Source organism: Elephas maximus, chromosome 3, assembly GCF_024166365.1.
Source record: "Elephas maximus indicus isolate mEleMax1 chromosome 3, mEleMax1 primary haplotype, whole genome shotgun sequence".
NCBI lineage: Eukaryota > Metazoa > Chordata > Mammalia > Proboscidea > Elephantidae > Elephas > Elephas maximus.
Window position 1 is genome coordinate 38412657 of NC_064821.1, and position 19802 is coordinate 38432458.

Genomic DNA, 19802 nt, shown 5'->3' on the forward strand with positions numbered 1-19802 from the left:
CGCACGGCCACAGGTATCCTGGCACAGGCATCCTCCCAGGCATCCCTTTCCTGGGGGGACTCCCTCCCCAGTGTGCCCCACCTCCGCTGCGCACCTCCTGGGGGCTGGCGCCCTAAGGCACCCCTGAGCCCCGCAAGGGAGCAATTAAAAGTGGGATGCGCCCACTTTACAGCTGGCAACACTGAAACTGGGAGGCGGAGTCAGCGCAGTGGCCTGGCCGCCCGTGGTCAACGGCCCCGCAAGCACCCACTGTAGTCACCAGGTGTGGCTGTGCCTGTGTTAGCAGTTGTCTGCCATGACGGCCCCTATGTGGACGTGTGTGCCTCTGTGAGCAGGGGGCTGAGAGTGCAGGAGCGAGCCTACCAGGACTTGAACTTTTGTGCCTGGGTGTGATGATCCTGCACATCCCCGAGCCTTTGCGTGAGGGTTGTGTGTCCGTGGCGAGTTATGTGGTCCCCACCTGTGTTGGGTGTAGGTAGGTTTGTGGGAGCTTGCACCCACGGTGATTGCGACAGTGGCATATTGGCTTCTGTGGCTGTGTGGACTTTTGTGAGGAGAGTGTAGCTGCGACCAAGAGTGTGTGGCACTGTGTGTGTGTTCCTGGGTGTACAGCAATCTGGGTGGCTGGTCCTATTTGCAACGTGTGTGTGAGGTCGGGTGTAGCTGAAATCATTTGTGCGTGGCTGTATGTTCCTGGGTAGCCGTCCCCACTCGTGTTTACGCATGTAGCTGTTAAGTGTGTGCGCTTGTGTGACCCTAGGCGGCGGTCCCCACTCATGCCTGCGCACTTGTGCAGTTGCGCGCCCTCTCCTCCCCCCGCGGCAAGAACCGCGCGTGCGCGCCCGGCCTGCAGCCCCGGCGGGCTGGGCCCACCCGCCGCCGCCATCGCCCCTTTAAGAGCGGCACCCGCGGGCGGCGGGGGAGGTGGCGGCGGGCGGGGGCGCGCGCGGCGGGCGGAGGGGGGCGCGCGTTTCCCGGAACAGCAGGCGCTGAGGGAAGCTAGAGGAAAAAAATAAAACCTGCGGCCGGGCCGAAGCTGGCGCCGCCGCTGCTGCGAGCTCCCCCGCGCGGAAAATGCCCGCGGCGGGCGCGCGGAGCTGGGCGCTGTGAGGCCCGGGGCGCGGGGTAGCCATGGCGACGGCGAGCGCGGCCCGCGGCGCCGCCTGACAGGTGTGGGCCCGGCGGGACGGCGCGGAGCAGCATGTACGCCAAGGGGGGCAAGGGCTCGGCCGTGCCCTCCGACAGCCAGGCCCGCGAGAAGTGAGTGGGACCAAGCGTTGCGGGGCGCGGGACTTCCGTGGGTTCCGACGCCGGCGGCAGGCGGGCGGCCGCGCGCGGGCACGTGGGCGCGGGGTCGCGAGACTTGTAGGCGCGCGCGAGACCCGAGGGGCGAGTAGTCGCGAGACTTGCGGGGGCGCCAGAGACCCGAGGGGTCGCGCGGGACCCGAAGGGCGTGAGACTGGGGGCTCGTGAGAGACAAGGGGGCGCGAAAGTCACGAGGGGTTTGAAAGCGCCCGAGGTGTTACGACAGTTTAAGGGGAGCGCAAGACCTAAGGGACTTGGGTCGCGAGATTAGTGGGGGCACGAGACCCCGAGGGGCGCGAGATTTAAAGGGGCGGCAGAGACGTGAGGGGTCGCGAGAATTGAGGGGGCGCGCGGGACCCAAGGGGCGCGAGGGGTCGCGAGATTTGCGGGGGCGCGCGAGACCTCCGTTGGGGCGAGACTTGCGGGGCGTGCGCGCATTCGCGCAGGACTGAGTGGGCGCCGCCTCCTGCAGCCTGGGGGGAAGTTTTCCGGGCAGGCGGGCCTGGGAGCCTTGGGAGCCCTCCGCTCCGGGGAGGCCCAGGCGACGGCGGCCCCACACCGCCAGCCACCTGTCTGGCCCGGCCTGACCGGGGCAGCTGCGAGGCGGGCCGGGCAGGCCCCCCAGGGCTTGGGGAGCTACGAGGCCTTTTTCCAGGGGCGGGACAAACCGCTTCCCCGATGCCCAGGCCCGTGAGCCGGGCTCTGGGCGTCAGGCGCTCAGGCTATACGGGCAGGTCTTCAGCCCTTTGCGGTCGGTTGGAGGACAGAGAGTGGGGACAGCTTGTGTGCCCTGGGCCTGGGCACTTCCTTGCGCTTGCTCTGTGACTTAAGATGAAAGAACGCGTCTCTGCTGGGCTCACTCTCCTCCCCTGAAAGCTGCAGACAGGATCACAGTACCTTTCTTAGGGTTTGGGGAGCGTGTGATGAGTTGACACTTGGAAAGTCGTTCAGACTGGCGGCCCCACACAACGGTCCCCACTGGTTTGCAGCATTATTATTAGTGCATCATGGAGAAAGACCTTCAAGAGGAAAGGATTCTGAAGTTGGGCGGGCCTGAGGTGGGGGACAACCATCCGTTTGGATGGAGACCGTGGTGACCCGCCTTGAGAATCTATCTCCCTGTATGTCCAGGAAGGGGGATCATAGAACCGCCTTGAGAATCTCCTTTTGTGTCCAGGAAGGGGGACCATGGTGACCCACCTTGAGGATCCCCCAGGGTGTCCGGGACTGTGGCCTCCAGGGCACGGGCAGTGAAGATCAGCCCTGGATGCCGCTGACTTCTGTCCCCCAGACCTGCCTCATCTTGCCCGAGCTGATCTGGAAGAATGTGTGTTTCCTCTGGCCAGCCCTGGAGTCATTCTGGAGAAAAGGGCCTTCTGGCCAGAAGATGCTGCATGGGTCACTGCCCTGCCAGGCTCCCTCGCCCGTCTCTACAGTTCCAGGGTGCTGTTTCATTGTCAAGCACTTTAAACTCCAAGAGTCTTTGGACTGGCACCTGGCTGCTGCCCAGGTTGGAAGAAGGGGGTGTCTGGTATGGCCACCCCTTCCCTGGGGATCTTGGTGTCTGAAGCTTCAGCCCCTTTGTCCCTACCCAACCTCAAGCTCTGGTTGCTGGATCTGGAGATACCCCCTACCCAGTGGGAACGAATCACTAGTTTGGGGTGTGGTGGTCATGAAGCAGGCCCCAGCCTTGAGGAGACCTCCAAATCCAAGGAGGGAGGCAGGCATCAAGGTACCCAAACAACCAACGAGGCAATTCCAGATCTGGAAATGCTCTGTGAGAAAAACAAAGTGGGGACTTGGGTTATAGTGAAAGGTGAGAAGTCAACTGTGCAGAAACTGGTGGCAGAGGGCACAGCAGGTGCAAAGGCCCTGGGGTAGGGCTGAGAAAGGAGCTGGGGGGAAGGGTCAGTCCAGGAGGGCTGGTAGGGAGCTGGGGGACCTGGGGACAGGTGAGTGAATGTGTCTGGGAAGGAGCTGATAGCAGCTTGGACTGAGGTAGCCATGGAGATAAGAGAACCAGAGGGGATAACAGGTTTGAGCCGAGGTGCTGGGTTCAGAGTTGGGTTTTGACACCTTTGGACATCCCAGGAGGGACATCAGTTCAGTTCTTGGTGGAGGCTGGAAGATGAAGGGGGGGGGGTCCGTGTTCCTGGCCCCCTTCCCCCACTCTCAGCCCCACAGAGGTGCCTGGAGAATGCCGGATCCATGGCAGTGTCTCAGCTCTGGGTGGGGAGGCCAAGGGACCCTTCTCCTGAGCCATCCTGTGCCTTCCCCCCCATTCCCCGTTTGGCACAGAGGGGCCTCTGTAAGCACTAGGTTGAATAGAGGGGTTCTGCAGATAAAGAAAATTTGGAAAACAGATGGCCAAGTCCCCCCATTCCACCGACAAGGATGCTGGGGCTCCGGAGAAAAAGTGACCCTGAAGTGCGGGGCACCTTTGCTAGAGAGGGGTGGAGGTGTCGGTCTAAGTCTCAGTTTCCTCATCTGAGACATGGGCCCCTGCCTCCGAGGACTCTCGCAGGGACTGGGTGACGTGCCGAGGATGGATGCCGGGTGCAGTCAGCCTTCAGGAAGTGTCAGCCGCTGGCCGAGCCACTTCCTGTCTGGGCCTTGGTTTCCTTCTCGGTGAAGTGGGGTGAAGAGGGTTCCATGGCTCAAGTCCCCAACTCTGCAGGATGGTGGTTCCCTCCCTGTTCTCATCCTCCCACCTCCTAAAGGAGGGCCTGCCTTCCCTTCCGATTCCGTGGGTGGAGCAAATGGTTTGTGCTTGACTACTAGCTTAAAGAGTATGGTTTTGAACCCACCCAGAGGCGCTAAGAAGACAGGTCTGGTGATTTGCTTCTGAAAAGTTTACACCCTTGAAAACCCTATGGAGCAGTTCTACTCTGTACACATGGGGTCGCCATGAGTCGGAGTCAAATTGAGTACAACTAACAACAGCAGGCCTCCCTCTCCATCTCTTGCCCCGTGCCCCAAGCCCCCTTTGACACCACATGAGGGCTTACTGAGGTCTCCCCATCTCAGGCTGGCCCAGAAAGGACCCAAGCACTGGCCGGGACCTGCCCTCCAAGGGCTCACAGCAGACAGGTGGTGACATCAGACCAGGGAGTGTGGTACGGTGGGGGTGGGGCAGTAAGAGGAGGCTGGGAAGAGGTGGCTGGGGTCCCCAGGCTGCCCAGAGGAGGTGATGAGCCTCTTCTGTGAACATACCCAGCCTACAAGGAGGTCCCAAGGGCACCACTGCCCAGAGCTGACCAGCACCTCTGGCTGGCCATTAGCCTCGGGCCATTTGTAATAATAACACAAAGGTGAAAGGTACAGGTGAAGCTCTCTTGCCATCTCCTTGTCCCCTCTGACCTCTGGGCCTCTGCTCTTAGGAAAGGTGTGGGGAGCAGGGAGTGTCTGTGTGCCCATAGTGTTAAAACATTTGCTCTGTGTTTGAAGCAATTCCAGGAACGACAGCTACCGTCTGTGTCATTGAGCATCTCATATTCTCCGCCCGGTATTGACTTGCAGACACCCCATGCCTCCAGGCAGTTTGTTCATAAACCCAGCGGGTGGGCGAGGGATCACTGTTCCTTGTCCTAGGCAGAGCCACAGAGTCTTCTGGGGCTGTGTGGGTATGTGGTTCTTGAGGAAGGAAGCTCTTTACTGAGTCTTGAAGGCCGGCTAGGTCAACAGACCATGGGGCCAGGGAGGAGCCTAAGAACATGCCCGCTTTGGGAGAGGGAAGGGAGAGCCCCAGAGGGTTTTCGGCCACGGAGGATGTGACGAGACTTGTGATTTGGGGTCACTCTGGCCGCTGGGTGGGAAAAGGACAGTGAGGGCAGGTGTGGCTTGGACTGGGAGGGAGAAAAGGTGTTGGGTTGGGACCCTGTGAGGTGGCAGTAGTGGGACCTGGTGACACAATGAGTGAGATAAGGTGGTGTCAAGGGTCTCCCAAGCCCCCAGCACATGTGGGTATCCAGGAGCAGAGGGTGCTGGGCAGGGAGCACTGTTACAATGTTCTTAGCTGCCATTGAGTCACCTCCAGCTCATGGTGACCCTACGTACAACAGAGCGCCCAGTCCTGTGCCATCTTCATGTTGCTGGTGTGCTTGAGTCCATTGTTGCTGCCTGTGTATTTTGAGTGCCTTCCGGCCTAGGAGGCTCATCGTCCAGCACTGTGTGGAACACTGTTCTCTTGTGACCCATAGGGTTTTTATTAGGTGATTTCAGAAGTAGGTTGCTAGGCTTTTTTTCCTAGTCTGTCTTAGTCTAGAAGCTCTGCTGAAACCTGTCTACCATGGCGATCTTGGTGGTATTTGAAATACCTGTGGGGTGGCTTCCAGCATCACAGCAACACGCAAGCCACTACAGTGGGATGGACTGGCAAATGGGTGGTGGCCCATTATAATAGTTGTCAGTAATAGGGGTTGAGGTGCATTTAATCTTTGAGGTGCTAACACCATTATATGGCTGCTTGCCTACGGAGCACTCAGTCTGGGCACCCCAGTGTCCTCCAAATGACTCATGCCATAGGTGCAGATTTCTGGGGGGCAGGGGACAGCGTGCTGCACTCTCCAGTCTCCCCACACCTTTCCCTTCATTCCCCTGTCTTCCTGCAAAGGATGGGTCTCTGGTCTGCAGGTCTGGAGGCCGGTGCTCAGGCTCATCCTGACGCTGAGCTGGGGGCCTGGATCGGCAACCCCATGGACCTGGCACTTCTGAGTGGGAAGCCCTCGGTGAGGGGAGGGCCCTAGAGGTTTCCAGACTTGCAGGCCTCCTGTCCAGGCTTCTCAACTTCTCACCCAAAGCAAACCACCCGCATTTCTTCCCTGGGCCTGCCGCTCCTGGTGCAAAAATAAAAGTACCAGCGTGTAAGGGCAGATCTGCAAAAACAAGAACCGGCCCGGGCTTCCCGCACCCTCAGGATAAAACCTGTTATTGGCACTTAACATTCTCTGTGAGGTTGGGGCCCAGGGCGCCTGAGCTCTGCTCTGAGTGCAGAGAGAACAAGAGGCAGTACCCCTGCCCTCCACCTCACGTTCCGGGGGGGGGCAACAGGCAGTGCAGGCCGTGACAGCGGGTCAGAAGTGGCAAAGAGGCCTCTGATTAGGGACATTGAAGCTCTCTCCCAACAGGGGAACAGCCAGCGTAAAGGCCCTGGGGTAGATGAGTGGCCAGGTGTGTGCACACATCTGTGTGAGAACTACCAGGTCAGGCACAGGCCAGAGAGCCCCCATGGGTGAACCTGGCAGCATCCATGACTCATCAGCTGGGGGGGTGGTGAGGGGACAGAGGCCCCTGTGAGTGGTGGCTGCTGCAGGTGCCATCAGAACTGGAGGGGAGGCCACCAAAGGGAAAAGGAGGGTCGACGGGGCCCTGCAGGAGGAGGAGTAGCCAGGGAGGTGGAAGGGGAGCCAGGAGGTGGGGGAGGCGGGGTCCAGGAGCTGTGAGAAGGGCTGGCATCCTGGATCCCCCTGTGAGCCCAGCTCTCACACCTGGGGGGTCCTCAGCTCCTAGAGAGTGTTCAGCCCTGTATGGGGGCAGGGAGTGTGGAGAAGGTACCACATAGGTCCTTTGCCTTTTCTTGGTCCCCCATTCCCTTGCCCTCCTGGCCTGGACCCCCTAGCTCTGTCTTGCTCCCCATCTCTGGGCCTCACCGGAGGCCTTTCATGCTGCCTGCTCAGACCCCCAAAGCCCTGGGCTCCCCTTCTCCCCAACCTGCACCAAGGCAGGAGCCTCTGGGAAGGAAGGTGTCCCAATGGGGCTGGGGTGCGGCCGTCCAAGTCGGAATCTGGGGTGTACTGGGCTGGGGGCCGCTCCTGAGAGCTGTGCACCCATGAGCACTCTGATCCTGTCCCCCTTCCATTCCCACCCCTTGGTGGCAGTCACAGCTCACGTGTGTCAGGGATGTGAGGCCAGGCTGGGAGAGCAGGACTGAGGGGAGGGTTATTTTTGGATGGGGTCCGTCAGCCTAGCCTGCAGGGTGGGCTGCAAAGCGGTGGAGGAGGCCAGAAGGCCCCAGATGCCACCTCCTGCCTTCAGCACCAAGCCTCAGACTGGCCCTTGCTGATCCCCAGCCGTGGGGTTATAGGGCTAGGCCCAGGTGCCTCAGCTGTGGGGCCTGATTGGACGGTGGGAGAGCTCTGGGACTAGGGAGGTCAGGTGGGTGGAGGTTAAGGATGGACAGGCCTGGCCTCCCCGTGGGCCCAGGGAGGGCGGTGCTGGTGCCATCCAACCCCCAAGGCAGTACTCCCAGTTCGTTTGGGGCAGGTGGCAGCTCATAGGTCTCCACACAGGCAAGACAGGGCCAGGACCTTGTCTGTGACAGGGTGTTGAAAAGAATTCAGTCTGCAAGTGGGGGTTGGGGGCAGGGATTCCTGTATAGCTGCCTAGAAGGGGGGCCCTGCAGGCAGGGTCTTGATGGATGCATACGAGGTTGGCTGGCTGAGCTGCTGATGAGGAGGCCATCTCCTCTGAAAGGAGTATTGGAGCCCCCGGCCAGGGTGAGCCAGGGATGCCAGAATGGGCCGGCAGGGGGCGGGGGGGGGGGAGTGTCAGCAAATGAGGGCAGGCACAATAAGGGGCTGGGTGTGGGGCCAGCTGAGGTCTGAGTCCCCCTGCCCCTCCCACCCCAGGCTGGCCTTGTACGTCTACGAGTATCTGCTGCACGTGGGAGCCCAGAAGTCGGCCCAGACCTTTCTGTCCGAGGTAGGGGGGCCCTTCCCTGCCTGCCCCCTTCCCATCGGAGCTCTAGGTGGTGGTGTTGGGGCTGCCCCTCTGAAGGACCCGAGGGCTGAGGACAGGGCACATGGCCAGAGCTAGGCGTCTGTCCGTCCACCTGTGGCTCGGCCCCCGCTCTCCTCTGGGCCCCTCCTCTCCCTAGTCTCCTGCTTCCTTGGGTGCTCTCTGTGGGTGGAGTCCCTTGGGTGGGGAGGTGTGGGCCTCCCATCACCTGCCATCTTTCTTCTTGCAGATACGATGGGAGAAGAACATCACGCTGGGGGAGCCCCCGGGGTTCCTGCATTCCTGGTGGTGGTGCGTGCGGGGGCGGGGCAACGAGGGGACGAGTGGGGGCGGGGTGCGGGGGTGGGCCTAGAGGAACCGCGACCCATCCCGCCTCGCAGTGTGTTCTGGGACCTGTACTGCGCGGCTCCGGACCGGAGAGAGGCCTTCGAGCACTCGAGTGAGGCCAAGGCCTTCCAGGACTACGTGAGTGCCGTGGGGACGGGGTGGGCGGGCGCGGGGGTGTGACCCGGGGGGCCTTGGCCACTTCCGGTGGGGCGCCCCAAACTCCTTTCGGTCCGCCCCTTCTCTCGTGTCCTCGCGGAGCCTGGGCGGGGTTAACCGAGCTCCGCCTACATCAGCCCCGGGGCTGGGTAGCTGAAGGGGTCAGACGCTGGCCTGGAGGGATGGACCTCTGAGAGCGCTGGGGACACCTGACACTGCTTGGCCACTTGACCTCTCTGGTCTCAGTTTTCCCCAGGGCAAGCGGGGTTCAAACTCTCCTGGGGAGGAGGCTGGGGTAACATGAGGGGGGCAGTGGCAGATGCCGGCGCCTTGGCATTTCTGAGCCACGCCGCGAGTGCGACCCCTGGCCGTGCTGTAATCCCTGGGGCCTCCCCTTGAGCGTGGGTTCGCGGAGTCACCACGCTGCGCCTCCTCGCGCTGCCCCACGGCCTTGCGGAAACCCGGCGCCTTCCCAGGTGGAAGCCGCCCCCAACCCTGCCCGGAAGCGCATGCCCCTGAAAACGCCTTTTCCTGAACTGCGTGTGCCGGGGCCTGTCGTCGGCGTCGCTGCTGTTTACCCCCATCGGGTCCCTCAGCCCGGGTGCTCCAGCCTGGTCCTGGTCCCGCAGGGACTGGGGTGCCGAGGGTGTCTGGAATTCTTGGTGCGTGGGTGCCTCCGCGTAGGCTAGGCTTTGCCTCGCCCCAGTCGAGCCACAGCCCGCTCTATGCCTCTCTCGGGAGTCTTCTGGGCTCTGCTCCCCCTTTCTGCCCGGCATTGGAGCGAGCACGCTTCCCCCGGGTGCGGGACAGTTGCCATGGCAGCGCCTGGGCGTCGGGGAGAAGGCGCGGGGTCCCGGCGGGCGGGGGCGGAAGCAGGGCGAGCATCCTGCCGGGCCCCGCTGCCGGGGGAGCGGCCCTGCCGGTCCCCCTTCCCGTCTCCTGCAGCTCCCGGGCTCAGGGCCGACCTTGGCGTCTCCAGGAAACGCGAGCGCGCCCAGCCCGTCGTCATGGCAACGCGGGCCCCAGGCCCAGGAGCGTCTCTGACGATGATTAACGTGGGGGGTCCGGCCCGCACCACCCGGCGGAGTGGGAGTGGGGGCGGGCTGGGCCAGAATGAACCCCGCAGTGCCTAAAGTTGGAGTGCCGCAGGGACTGGGGGGCCTGTGCGCCATCCCCCGGCCTGGAGCTCACCCCGCCGCCAGCCCCTACCAGGAAATGCCCCGGCGCCTGCTGCGACCTGAAGGGGGGCTGCTTCCCCGTCCGCCTGTAGGGTACGCAGTGTGGGGCCGACCCGGGGCTCAGAGTTGCCCCAGCCGCTGAGGTGGGCATCTTTAGGGCACAGCTGCATCACGCCGGGGTGTCTGTGGTGGACAGTGAGGGGGGCCTTATTGGAGCCAGGAAGGTGGCACAGGAGTGGTGGGTTGAGGGCTGCGTTTCTCTCCCCCAGGGTCACCGTGGGCTTTCATGGGATTTCTGCTGGGCCCTGAAGAGGGCTCTCTGTCACGTGGGCTTGTGGGGGCTGGCCTCTGTAGCAGCCCCAATTTTGCTGCCTTCCTAGGTGGGAGCCTTTACAGGATGGCCTTGGGGGAGGAGCAGAAGGAGACTAGACTGGAATTGGGGAGGAGGGGGATGCCTACAAGAGACCTGCTCTGAGCGGCAGATGGGTCTGGGTCTGGCTGCAGGTCTGTCCGTCCCCCCTCCCCCGCCCCGCAACCCTTACCTCCTTGAATGTGGACACAGCACTGAAACCTTGCAGCCCTCTCAGCGCTACTGTGCAGCTGGGCACTGGGCATGGGACAGCGGTGACACGTACAGACCAGCTCCTCCCAGACCTCAAGTCTGGTTGGGAACAACAGCAGAGGACTCAGGGACCCTTGGAGATGTGCACCCCCAGACTCAATCTGCACTGCCCCGCTCCTCCTGAGATGTACCCCTTGGGCGGTTAAGGAGCCCTGGTGGTACAGTGATCAGGTGTTCAGCTCATAATCTAAAGGCCTGTCGTTCAAACCCACCGGCTGCACTTGGCGAGAAAAATGTGATAGTTTGCTTACCTAAAGATTACAGCCTTGGAAACTCTATGAGGCAGCTCTATTCTGTCATGTAGGGTCACTATGAGTCAGAATTGACTCACTGGCAATAGGTTTGGTTTTATGGTGTTTGGGTAGAGCTGGGGGCCCCAGCTAAGCTGCTCTGCCAGCCAGGAGGAGGAAGGGTAGAGTGGTGGGGATCGAGCCCTGCCCACTGAGGGGCACATCCTGGAGGCTAACCTGGCCTTTTTTCTGCATACTAAAGAGTGTGGGGAGCCCCTGAGTGGTGCAAACAGTTAAGTACTCAGCTATTAACAAAAAGGTTGGAGGATCAAGTCTACCCAGAGGTCCCTCAGAAGAAAGGCCTGGCAATCTGCTTCCAAAAACTGAGCCATTGAAAACTCTATGGAGCACAGTTGTAATCTGACACATATAGGGTTTCTGTGAGTTGGAGACCAAAAAGGGTGGAAATAGATTCAGATTTAAAGAACAAATGCTTGCTCGCCAGACCAGGGTCTTCAGGTGGCTTCAACCCAGCAGTCTGGCCGCCCACCCTGGGGTCTGCCAGGTGTACTTCTAGACCCATGAACTTCTCAAGTTTGCGAATTTCCTTAGGCCAGGTCCCAGAGCCCTGGGCTATGGTCAGAGGCAGGTCCCTTACTGAAGGCCACCCAGCGTCCAAAGCCAGTCCAGGGTTGCTAACCAGGGCTTCTCCCTCCTGGGAAGGCCTGCCATTCCCCCCATGCTGTGCATGGGTCAGGTGGCCCTGGATGTGGCCCAAACTTCATCACTTGCCCACCCACTGGCAGAGCCGCCCACCCTATCCTGAGGTGAGGTTGGCCTCTGTCAGAAAGGAGAGGGTGTCCCAGGGGACCTGGCCTGACTTGCCCCTCTCCATCTCCCCCACCCTGCAGAGCACCGCAGCAGCCCCCAGTCCCGTGATGGGGAGCCTGGCCCCCAATGACGCCATGGCGCCCAGCTTCTTCCAGGTATGAGGGCTGGAGTCCCCAGACCCCCAACCCTGAGTGGGCTACAACAGGAGGGAGTCACACGTGGGGAGCCCTGAGGCTGGCAGCTTGGGGTCTGGGTGTTTGGGCAGGAGAGTGGGGTCATAATTGCACTTGGGGTGGGGACCAGAGGGGTCACCATGCCCCCACAGGGCCACCCTCTAGGGGAACAGAGTTCAGGGCCACCCACCCTCCCCATCTACATGTCACCCTCTCCCCTTCCCTGGCTGTCCTAGCATGCTGCAGGACACAGTAGGACTTTGGGGTAACTGCGTTCCCCCCAATCCTCCTGGTTCTGTCATCCTAGGGACCCCCCAGCTCCCAGCCGCCCCCCCACAACCCCAACACCCCCATGATGGGGCCTCATGGCCAGGTAAGGACCTGCAGCCCCCGCTCACACACGCACCACCTCCCTTGCCCGCTGTACCCTCACACACGAGCTGGCCCTGGAGGAGGGGCTGCCAGGCTTGGGGGTTCCTGTGAGCAGGAACTGGGTAGCTTGGGGGTGGTTGGAGGGAGGCGCTGACCCCCCACCCACCTCTTCCAGCCCTTCATGTCACCGCGGTTCCCAGGGGGCCCCCGGCCCACCCTGCGGATGCCGAGTCAGGTGAGAGACGGATGGGGGGCGGGGGCTGAGGCTGGGTGGGTGGGGACATCCCAGACTCAGCGCTGTCCGTCCCCCTTTGCAGCCTCCAGTTGGGCTTCCTGGCTCTCAGCCCCTCCTTCCTGGCTCCATGGACCCCTCCCGTGTACAGGGTGAGTAGGGAGGCACCAGCTGCTGTCCCCACCCCCACCCCCACCCATCAGGAACCACAGCACTGGACACCCTCCTGGTGTACAGACAGTGGTCCCAGCCTGAGCCCCCTTCCCTGCTCCCACCCCAGGGCATCCGAGCATGGGTGGCCCGATGCAGCGGGTAACACCTCCCCGGGGCATGGCCGGCGTCGGGCCCCAGGTAAGGCTCACCAAGGTGGGGGATAGAGCTTGAGGGGCTGTCGCCCCTTTCTGCTATCCCTCTATTCATGCTTCCTTTGCCTTGGCAGAGCTATGGAAGCGGCATCAGGCCCCTGCCCAACTCCCTTGCTGGCCCCGGGTTGCCTGCCCTGAACATGTAAGATCCCCAGGCTGGGGAGTGGGGTGTGCACTGGTGTCTCCTCATATGGGCCACTGCCCAGCCTCACCATGGTTGTGCTGGGATGGGCCCAATTCTGGACATTGCTTTGTACATGTGTCAGGTGGGGAAACTGAGGCCCAGAGCTGTAGTTACCCATCCATGGTCATGAATAGTGGTTTTGAACCGACTGTGGCCACCACTGCTCAGCCCACATCTGGGTGCATGTGGAGGGTGGGGGTCAGTATGAGTGGGGGCCTGTGCACCCCTGGCCCAGCCCCAGAGTGCACCCACTGTCTCTTCTAGGGGCCCAGGAGTGCGGGGCCCATGGGCTAGCCCCAGTGGCAACTCGGTGAGTCCCAGGCTAGGTGGGCAAGGGGCTGGGTGGGGGGCCTCAGCCCACCGTGTGGAACCACCACTCACAGCTACCCCCTCTCCTCAGATCCCCTACTCCTCGTCCTCCCCGGGCAGCTACACGGTGAGTGGGGCGATCTGTGCCTGGATGCTGGAGTGGCAGGTGGGGGAGCCTTTCTCACCTACCTACCTGCCTTATATGCAGGGACCCCCCGGAGGAGGTGGGCCGCCCGGAACACCCATCATGGCCAGCCCTGGAGGTATGCCTGGGCAGGGGACAGGGCTGGAGGGAGGATCCTCGCGCCCTCACCCCCTCACACTGCCCGTCGTCTCCTCCAGACTCTAACTCCAGCGAGAACATGTACACCATCATGAACCCCATCGGGCCCAGTGCTAGCAGGGCCAACGTGAGTGGGAGGCTTCGAGAGGTTCTGCGGGCGGGGTCCGCTGTCACTGGCGCGGCCTGACCTCATGCTGCCCCTTTGCCCGTAGTTCCCGCTTGGCCCTGGCCCTGAGGGCCCCATGGCCGCCATGAGCGCGATGGAACCGCACCACGTGAACGGATCCCTGGGTGAGTGGGCGGTGCGGGATCCCCGCCCCGGCCTGCGCCCTCTGGCGGCTGCCCCGGCCCTCCTGCGTTCGCTCTGGGGCCGCTGAGTAACATGGGCTGCGGCGGAGGGGAGTGCTTAGTGACCCCCATCCCGGGTCCTCTATTGCAACCCTCTACCCGGGTCTCCCAGCCCGGGCCCCCAGTGGCGCTCGCGCGGGGTGGGCAAAGAGCGAGTGGCTGAAGGCGAAGCTGGGGGACGGGTCTCGGGGCCCCCAACTGCGGATGGGCCCGGGCAGGCATATCTGAGCCGCGCGTCCGTTTGTCTGTCGGTCCACAGGCTCGGGCGACATGGACGGGTTGCCGAAGGTGAGAGCTGCGTCCCTGTGGTGGGCAGGGCGCGGCGTGGGAGGCGGTACTCAGAATCTGCCTCTGCAAGGAGGCCTCGTCGGGGTGGGGCCAAGGGGGTCTCTACGGCCCGGGCGAGGCCGCGCGGTGGCGTCACTGGGAGGGACCTCGAGGGCAAGGTGCCTGGCTGACCGCGGCCGCCCCCAGAGCTCCCCCGGCGCTGTGGCCGGCCTGAGCAACGCCCCGGGCACCCCGCGGGACGACGGCGAGATGGCGGCCGCCGGGACCTTCCTACACCCGTTCCCGAGCGAAAGCGTAAGCGACTGCGTCGACTCCCCCCCCGCGGCGGCGTCGGGCCGGAGGGGCCTGGCGGGCAGACCCCGGCGGGGCGGCCGGGGGGCCAGAGCAAGACCGTGACCGCGGCGGGCCAGGTGGGGGGGCGGCCGCGGCACCCCTTCTCTTCCCGGTCCCACCCCTCCCCGCCCTGTCCAGCCCATCCCACCCCCCACCCCGGGACCCCCGTCCCAGGGCGGCTTTCCTTGCATCCCGGTCCCCACCTCCTCTCCCAGTGCCCGCCCGGGATCCAGACCCACCCTACCCTGCCCCACTGTCCCCGGGGGGCGGGTCCCAGCCGAGGCCAGAGCTGAGCTGCCCGCGCGCGCCGCCCTCCTCTCTCCGCAGTACTCGCCCGGGATGACCATGAGCGTGTGACGGGCGGTCGTCCCCGGCCTCTGCCCAGCGCCCGTGCCTGAGGCCGGGCGCTGGGGAGGGGGCCGAGGTCACATCTCTGGTGCCTGGATCCCGGGCCGAGGCCTGACAGGCTGGAGGCCCCATGGCCTACACAAAGACTTTTCATTTTCTAAAAAAAACGCAAGGACCTCAGAGACTCGCGCGCTCTCCTGTATGGCCCCTTCCCGCCGCCACTTGTATTTTGTCCAGTGGGGGTTTCATGGGGGCCACCCTTCTCCCAGGATGGTGGGGGTGGGGCCCATCAATAAATGTAACTCGGTTTTGTGTTTTGGTAGCCGTGTCTCACATTTTTTCGCTCCATCTGCACCAATACCCACTCTCTACCTGGGGCAGCTGCACCCCACCTTGGGGACTTGGGGGGGAGCAGAGGCACTTCAGGGTGCTGGGGGACTCCCAGGGGATGGGCAACAGCTGGATTTTGAAGGATGGATATGAGTACCATGTGGAAAAGTTGGGGTGGGGCGAGGCTAGAGACAGGAGTGGCTCAAGTGCTGAGTGGGTGGTGGCAAAGAGAACGGCAGTCACAGGCATCAAGGACCTGTAGGCAGAGGCTTGGTTGTGACAGTGGCGCGAGCTTTATTGCCAGCTTTATGGTCTTGGGTGTGGCCTGGCAGGTGGGGTCATGAGAGGCAAGAGAGGCAGGAGTGGGAGGGCGCCGGTGGACCCCGTGGCCTCAGGTGGTGGCTGTCTGGGGTGTCTCAGCCTGCGGATGCCCGTTGGCGTCACCAGTGCAGCCATTGGGGGCGGTGGGCACTGGTCCTTTCTTGCGCGGCACATGGCAGGCCGCGGGCCCCACGCGCTTGAATGCGGGGTCTGGGCGCTCCATCTTGTACTCCAGCAGCATGTGGTTCTGCGGCGGCAACCCCACACAGGCCCTGGAGATGGTAGTGGGGCTCAGCTGGGCCAGAAACTGGGCTGGCGGTGTCGGCAACCTCCACCCCACACCACCGCCACCCCCTCGCACATATGCACCTGAGAATGTTCTCAATGCAACTGCGCTGGCGGAAGAGTGCGTTGACCACTGGGCTGCCCGGAGGCACGAGTGGGGCCTTGAAGAGGAAACTGAGCAGAGACAGCACTGGGTGGAAACCCTGTGGCTCCCGGTCGACGTCCGTGCGGAAGCTCACGCGCTGGCACAGCTCGGTCAGCAGCGCCAAGTCCAGCATGATGGGCGCAGCCAGCAGCGAGTCCTAGGGGCGGGGCCGGTGAGTGGGCGTGGCCTCCAGTGGTCGCCCCACCCCTCCCGCCTGGCCCTGCCTCTGCACCTCGCATGTGTTGTGCAACACCAGTGTGTTGGTGCCGCCCAACATCAGCTCTGATGTGTACTCGTCCAGTGCGCGCTTGCTGTCGCCCACATACGGCACGTACTTGATCACCACCTGGGGTGCGCACAAAGTCGTTCACACGGACCCGCAGCGCCCCAGCCCGCGCCCGGCCTCCCAGTCCCCACGTCCCCACGCACGCAGTGATCTGGCTCCTCGCCGGGTGCATAGAGCACCGGGTTGCTGAGCACCATGTCGTCTACCACACTGCTCTTGGACACCTCCTTCGAGCGGAACTGGGATGGCGCAGACAGGTTCTGCCCGTCATTGTTGCCCAGGTGGTTGTAGCTCACGATGGACATCGTCTGCGGGCGGCAACACAGCCCCGCAGCGCTCCAGGCCCCACCGACTCGCGGGTCAAGCCCCACCTTCTTCACCCCCACCTCTTTTGTCCCGAGCCCTCTACCCCCACCCCCACTGTCGCCCCGCGCACCTTGAGGCCGGAGCCAATGAGGAAGTCCACAAGCACCGACTTAACCTTGGTCTGTCCAGTCTTGAAGTCGTCCCCGCCCACGAAGACCCGGTGTTGCCACGCGAGCTCTAGCGCCCCCGGCACCAGTGTGTTCTGTGGGGACCCGTTAAGGAAGGCACAGCCCTCCAGGATGCTTGCCACAGCGAAGAGCGTGGATGGGGACACCTCCTCACCCATCTGCAGGTGTGGGCACAAGGGTGGTCAGCATGGGGGCCGTAGGCTCTAACGCCATCCCCAGCGCCGCCCATGCTGCCCCATCGGGACGCCACCTCGATGGTTCGAAGTAGGTTCTCGGCCGTGTCGTTTCGGCCTGGGACCACGTCACAGAAACGCTCTGTGTTTGCAGTCCACAGCACGATGACCTTGTCCAGCCCCTTGCTGGACCGGAAGTCTCGGATGTCCTTGCGGATCTGCTCCAGCTGAGGGGAAGGTGGGAGGAGGGTGTACAGGCGCCTAGATCCCTGGATGCCCCAAGCATAAAGTGGGGCCTGGACCTACCCCAGTACACGAAGTGGGGTGCATAAGGCAATAGGAACGGGTGAGGTAACAGGCAGGGAGGGAAAACAAAAGGCCAGCATGATAAAAAATAAAAATAAAAAGGGGGAAGTAAAGAAGACAGGAGACAAGGAACAGATGGAGCTGGGCCAAAGGGGTGGCACCTGCTGTGCACGCGTGCCCTGGATGAGGTGGTCTGCGCGCGCGCCCTGGTTGGCAGCGATGAACTCGGGGATGTAGACCGAGGGGCGCGGGTGCAGGACCTCCATGTGCGGCCATAGCTGCTCCTGCAAACCCCAGTCCAGCACCTGTGCGCGCCGCATCGCCTGGGCCAGGTTCAGCGACGAGATGTCCCAGCCTGTGTACGCCCCTCACGCTCGTGCCGGCTCGATCGGCCCCTGGGGACCCCGCCAGCCGCGCTGCCCTCTCCCCGGCCCGGGTCCTACGTACCGTCAAACACCAGGTCGTCGGGCGCCACCATGGGAAGCAGTGCGCGGAAAGGCACGTGCACCTCCTGACCCTCTGCGTCCAGGCCCAGGCTCACAGTGCCGGCTTGCGTCAGCGAGCCGTAGTAGTTGGCCTCCTGGGGGCGGCAGGCAGGGTGCGGGGTGGGACCGAGCCGGCCTGCGCCCCGCCCCGGACACGCCCCCTGCCCCGCCTCACTGCCTGGCGCAGTCAGCTCAGTTGAGGCCACTCCCCACAGAGACCACTCCCCTCGCGGAGGCCCCTTACCCTGCGGAGACGCCCCCTACCCCTCGGTGGAATCTGCTCCCCCCGAGGAGGCCACGCCCCCGGACGGACCCCCATGGAGTTCCCTCCCTCCGTGGAATCCTCTCCCCTTGTGGAGGCCCCTCCCTTGCGGAGACACCTTCTGTGCCCCCTCCGTCCCCTGTAAGACCCCCTTCCCCCGCGGAGAGGCCCCTTCCCCGCAGAGACGCCCCCTCCCACCGGTGGAATCCTCTCCCCTCGGGAAAGACGTCCCTTTCCCCCAGTGGTATCTCCTAACTCCCGCGGAGCCCCCTCCCCCCACGGAATACTTCCCTGTAGAATCTGCATCTGCTCCCCGCGGGGAGACTACTCTCCCACAGCGGAGTTCCGTTTCTCTGCGGAACCCCTCCCCTCACGGAACCCTTTCCCCGCGGGGCCCCCCACCTTGCGGCCAGTGCGCGTGGGCCAGGACAGGCGCAGCCGGTTGGCCAGCACCGCGGCGGTCAGCGTGGAGCCGTTGTTGCCGCCCCAGCCGACGAGCATGACTCCGAGGCGGGGCACCTGCCGGGCCGTCCGGAAGGTGAAGCGCGTGGACGTGGGGTGCACCTGGGGAGACAACGTCGTTATCCTGGGGCGCGACCGGCCCGCCCTGCCCCGAGCCTCCGCCCGGCGGTGAGGCCGTTGGGCGAGCCCTGGGCCGCCCACCTTGAGGATGCCGCCCTCGCGGCTGACGCGCGTCGTCCGGTACTCGTACTGTGCCTCGATGGCCTCGGGGCCGTAGACCACGTCGGGGCTCTCGACTACAAACTCGGCGGCGGCGGCTGCGGCCTCCATCGCAGCGGGCTGGGGGCAGGGCGGACGGTCAGCCTGGGACCCGAGGCGGCGGACTCCGTCCCCGGGCGGGGGGGACGGCGGGACCCCGCGGGGCGCACTCACCGGCTCAAAGCGGCGCGGGCGGCCAGCGGTGGGCTGCGCGAGGCGGCGGGGCGCACCGACTCCGGGGAAAAGCGCCGCGGCCCCGCCTCCGCCCCTCCCCGCCCCGCCCCCGGAGGGAGGGGGCGCCGCCGCCGCCGCCCGGGTTCGAGGCTCCAGGCGCTTGCGCAGCCTCACTGGCGCGCGCGGCCAGCACCGCCACTTTACTAAGGAGGGCCGCGAGGCCGCGTCTGCCCCCAGCCACAGTGGGGTGGGGGGTGCAGCCAGGCCAGGGAGGTCGGGCTTATGGCGGGGTGACTCTTGGTCCTAGATCCCGCGGGGCAAACTGAGGGAGCGGAAGGGGTGAAAGAGCCGAGGGCCAAACAAGGACTGAGACCCGAGACCAGACACTTTCTTGGCTCCAGCTGTCCCCACCCTCCAAAACACGCGCAGCAGAACCCACAGCGCGCACTCTCCCTTGTCCCCCGCATGGCTCCCTATGATCTCGTCAAGTGAAGATATCTGGAAGGGGGAGAAAGGGAGCCAAGGGGACAGGACGATCGCAACAGCAGGGGTGGGGTGCTCCACACGGGAGAGCGCGCAAGCCCAACTTCTGCGGAAGCCTCGGGGTTCGGGGAGGTAGTTTTCTCTTATACTGGGACGAGGCGAGAAAACGTTAGAAACGCGGTTCTCAGCACGCAGGCGGGGGGGGGGTGGGCTGAGAGAGTGGCGTGATCCCCGGGGCTCAGACGACTTTTCGCTGAGGTCAGCCTATCCTCCTCGGAGGGGCCCTGAAGGAGGGGCCGTCTGCCGCCTCGGGTGCAGGGTAGACAAAGTTCAGGGGCTGGGGAAGGAGAGAGAGCTCCGTCGCCCGAGTTGAGTTGAGAAGCACTTTGTTTCTGCCAGATCCCGGGGATCAGCCCTTGGTTACTCATTGCTGAGGCCGAGAATAGGGATTTAGAGGGCCTGGGTCTGGCCTGGTCTTGGGTAAACAAGGGGGCATCTGGGAGGCTTATCTCGGTCACGTGAGGCGTCTGGTTCTTTGCAGTAAGCCGGTTTCCAGGACACAAAGGGTGGGAAGTTTCTCAGGGATCAGGTAAAATTCAACATTGTCAGCCTCAGGGCGGACACAGTCACCTGCCATGAGAGGGTTCAGACGGTGGCTGCTGCTGCGGCCTCTGTTTCCCCACCTGCAGCAGTAATGTCCAAGGGCAAGCTGGGCTGGG

The 19802-nt window shown here is 63.7% G+C and overlaps 2 protein-coding genes across 17 annotated transcripts; one reads left to right on the plus strand and one right to left on the minus strand.

Annotated features, from left to right (window-relative positions):
• The first annotated feature begins 955 nt into the window (after positions 1-955).
• On the plus strand, positions 956-14937 carry SSBP4 (single stranded DNA binding protein 4). 16 transcript variants are annotated; one of them, XM_049877461.1, is made up of 18 exons: positions 958-1260; positions 7932-8004; positions 8270-8331; positions 8421-8505; positions 11465-11539; positions 11865-11930; positions 12105-12164; positions 12247-12313; positions 12442-12512; positions 12601-12668; positions 12975-13020; positions 13111-13146; positions 13228-13282; positions 13362-13429; positions 13515-13593; positions 13910-13938; positions 14125-14232; positions 14599-14937. In XM_049877461.1, the coding sequence occupies exons 1-18, from the start codon at positions 1202-1204 to the stop codon at positions 14626-14628; spliced, it is 1137 nt and encodes a 378-aa protein (XP_049733418.1). In that variant the 5' UTR covers positions 958-1201; the 3' UTR covers positions 14629-14937. The 16 variants fall into 16 exon arrangements, with proteins under 16 accessions (XP_049733410.1, XP_049733416.1, XP_049733412.1 ...); XM_049877454.1 differs by lacking the exon at positions 958-1260 and adding an exon at positions 1672-2836 and having other exon boundaries at positions 14125-14348; XM_049877457.1 differs by lacking the exon at positions 958-1260 and adding an exon at positions 1675-2836.
• Positions 14935-18692, minus strand: ISYNA1 (inositol-3-phosphate synthase 1). The gene is made up of 11 exons (XM_049877449.1): positions 18601-18692; positions 18370-18507; positions 18109-18270; positions 17407-17539; positions 17121-17314; positions 16731-16880; positions 16423-16638; positions 16130-16294; positions 15933-16046; positions 15640-15857; positions 14935-15542 (listed from the first exon to the last, which is right to left on the minus strand). The coding sequence occupies exons 2-11, from the start codon at positions 18496-18498 to the stop codon at positions 15341-15343; spliced, it is 1683 nt and encodes a 560-aa protein (XP_049733406.1). The 5' UTR covers positions 18499-18507; positions 18601-18692; the 3' UTR covers positions 14935-15340.
• Between the last annotated feature and the right edge of the window lie 1110 nt (positions 18693-19802).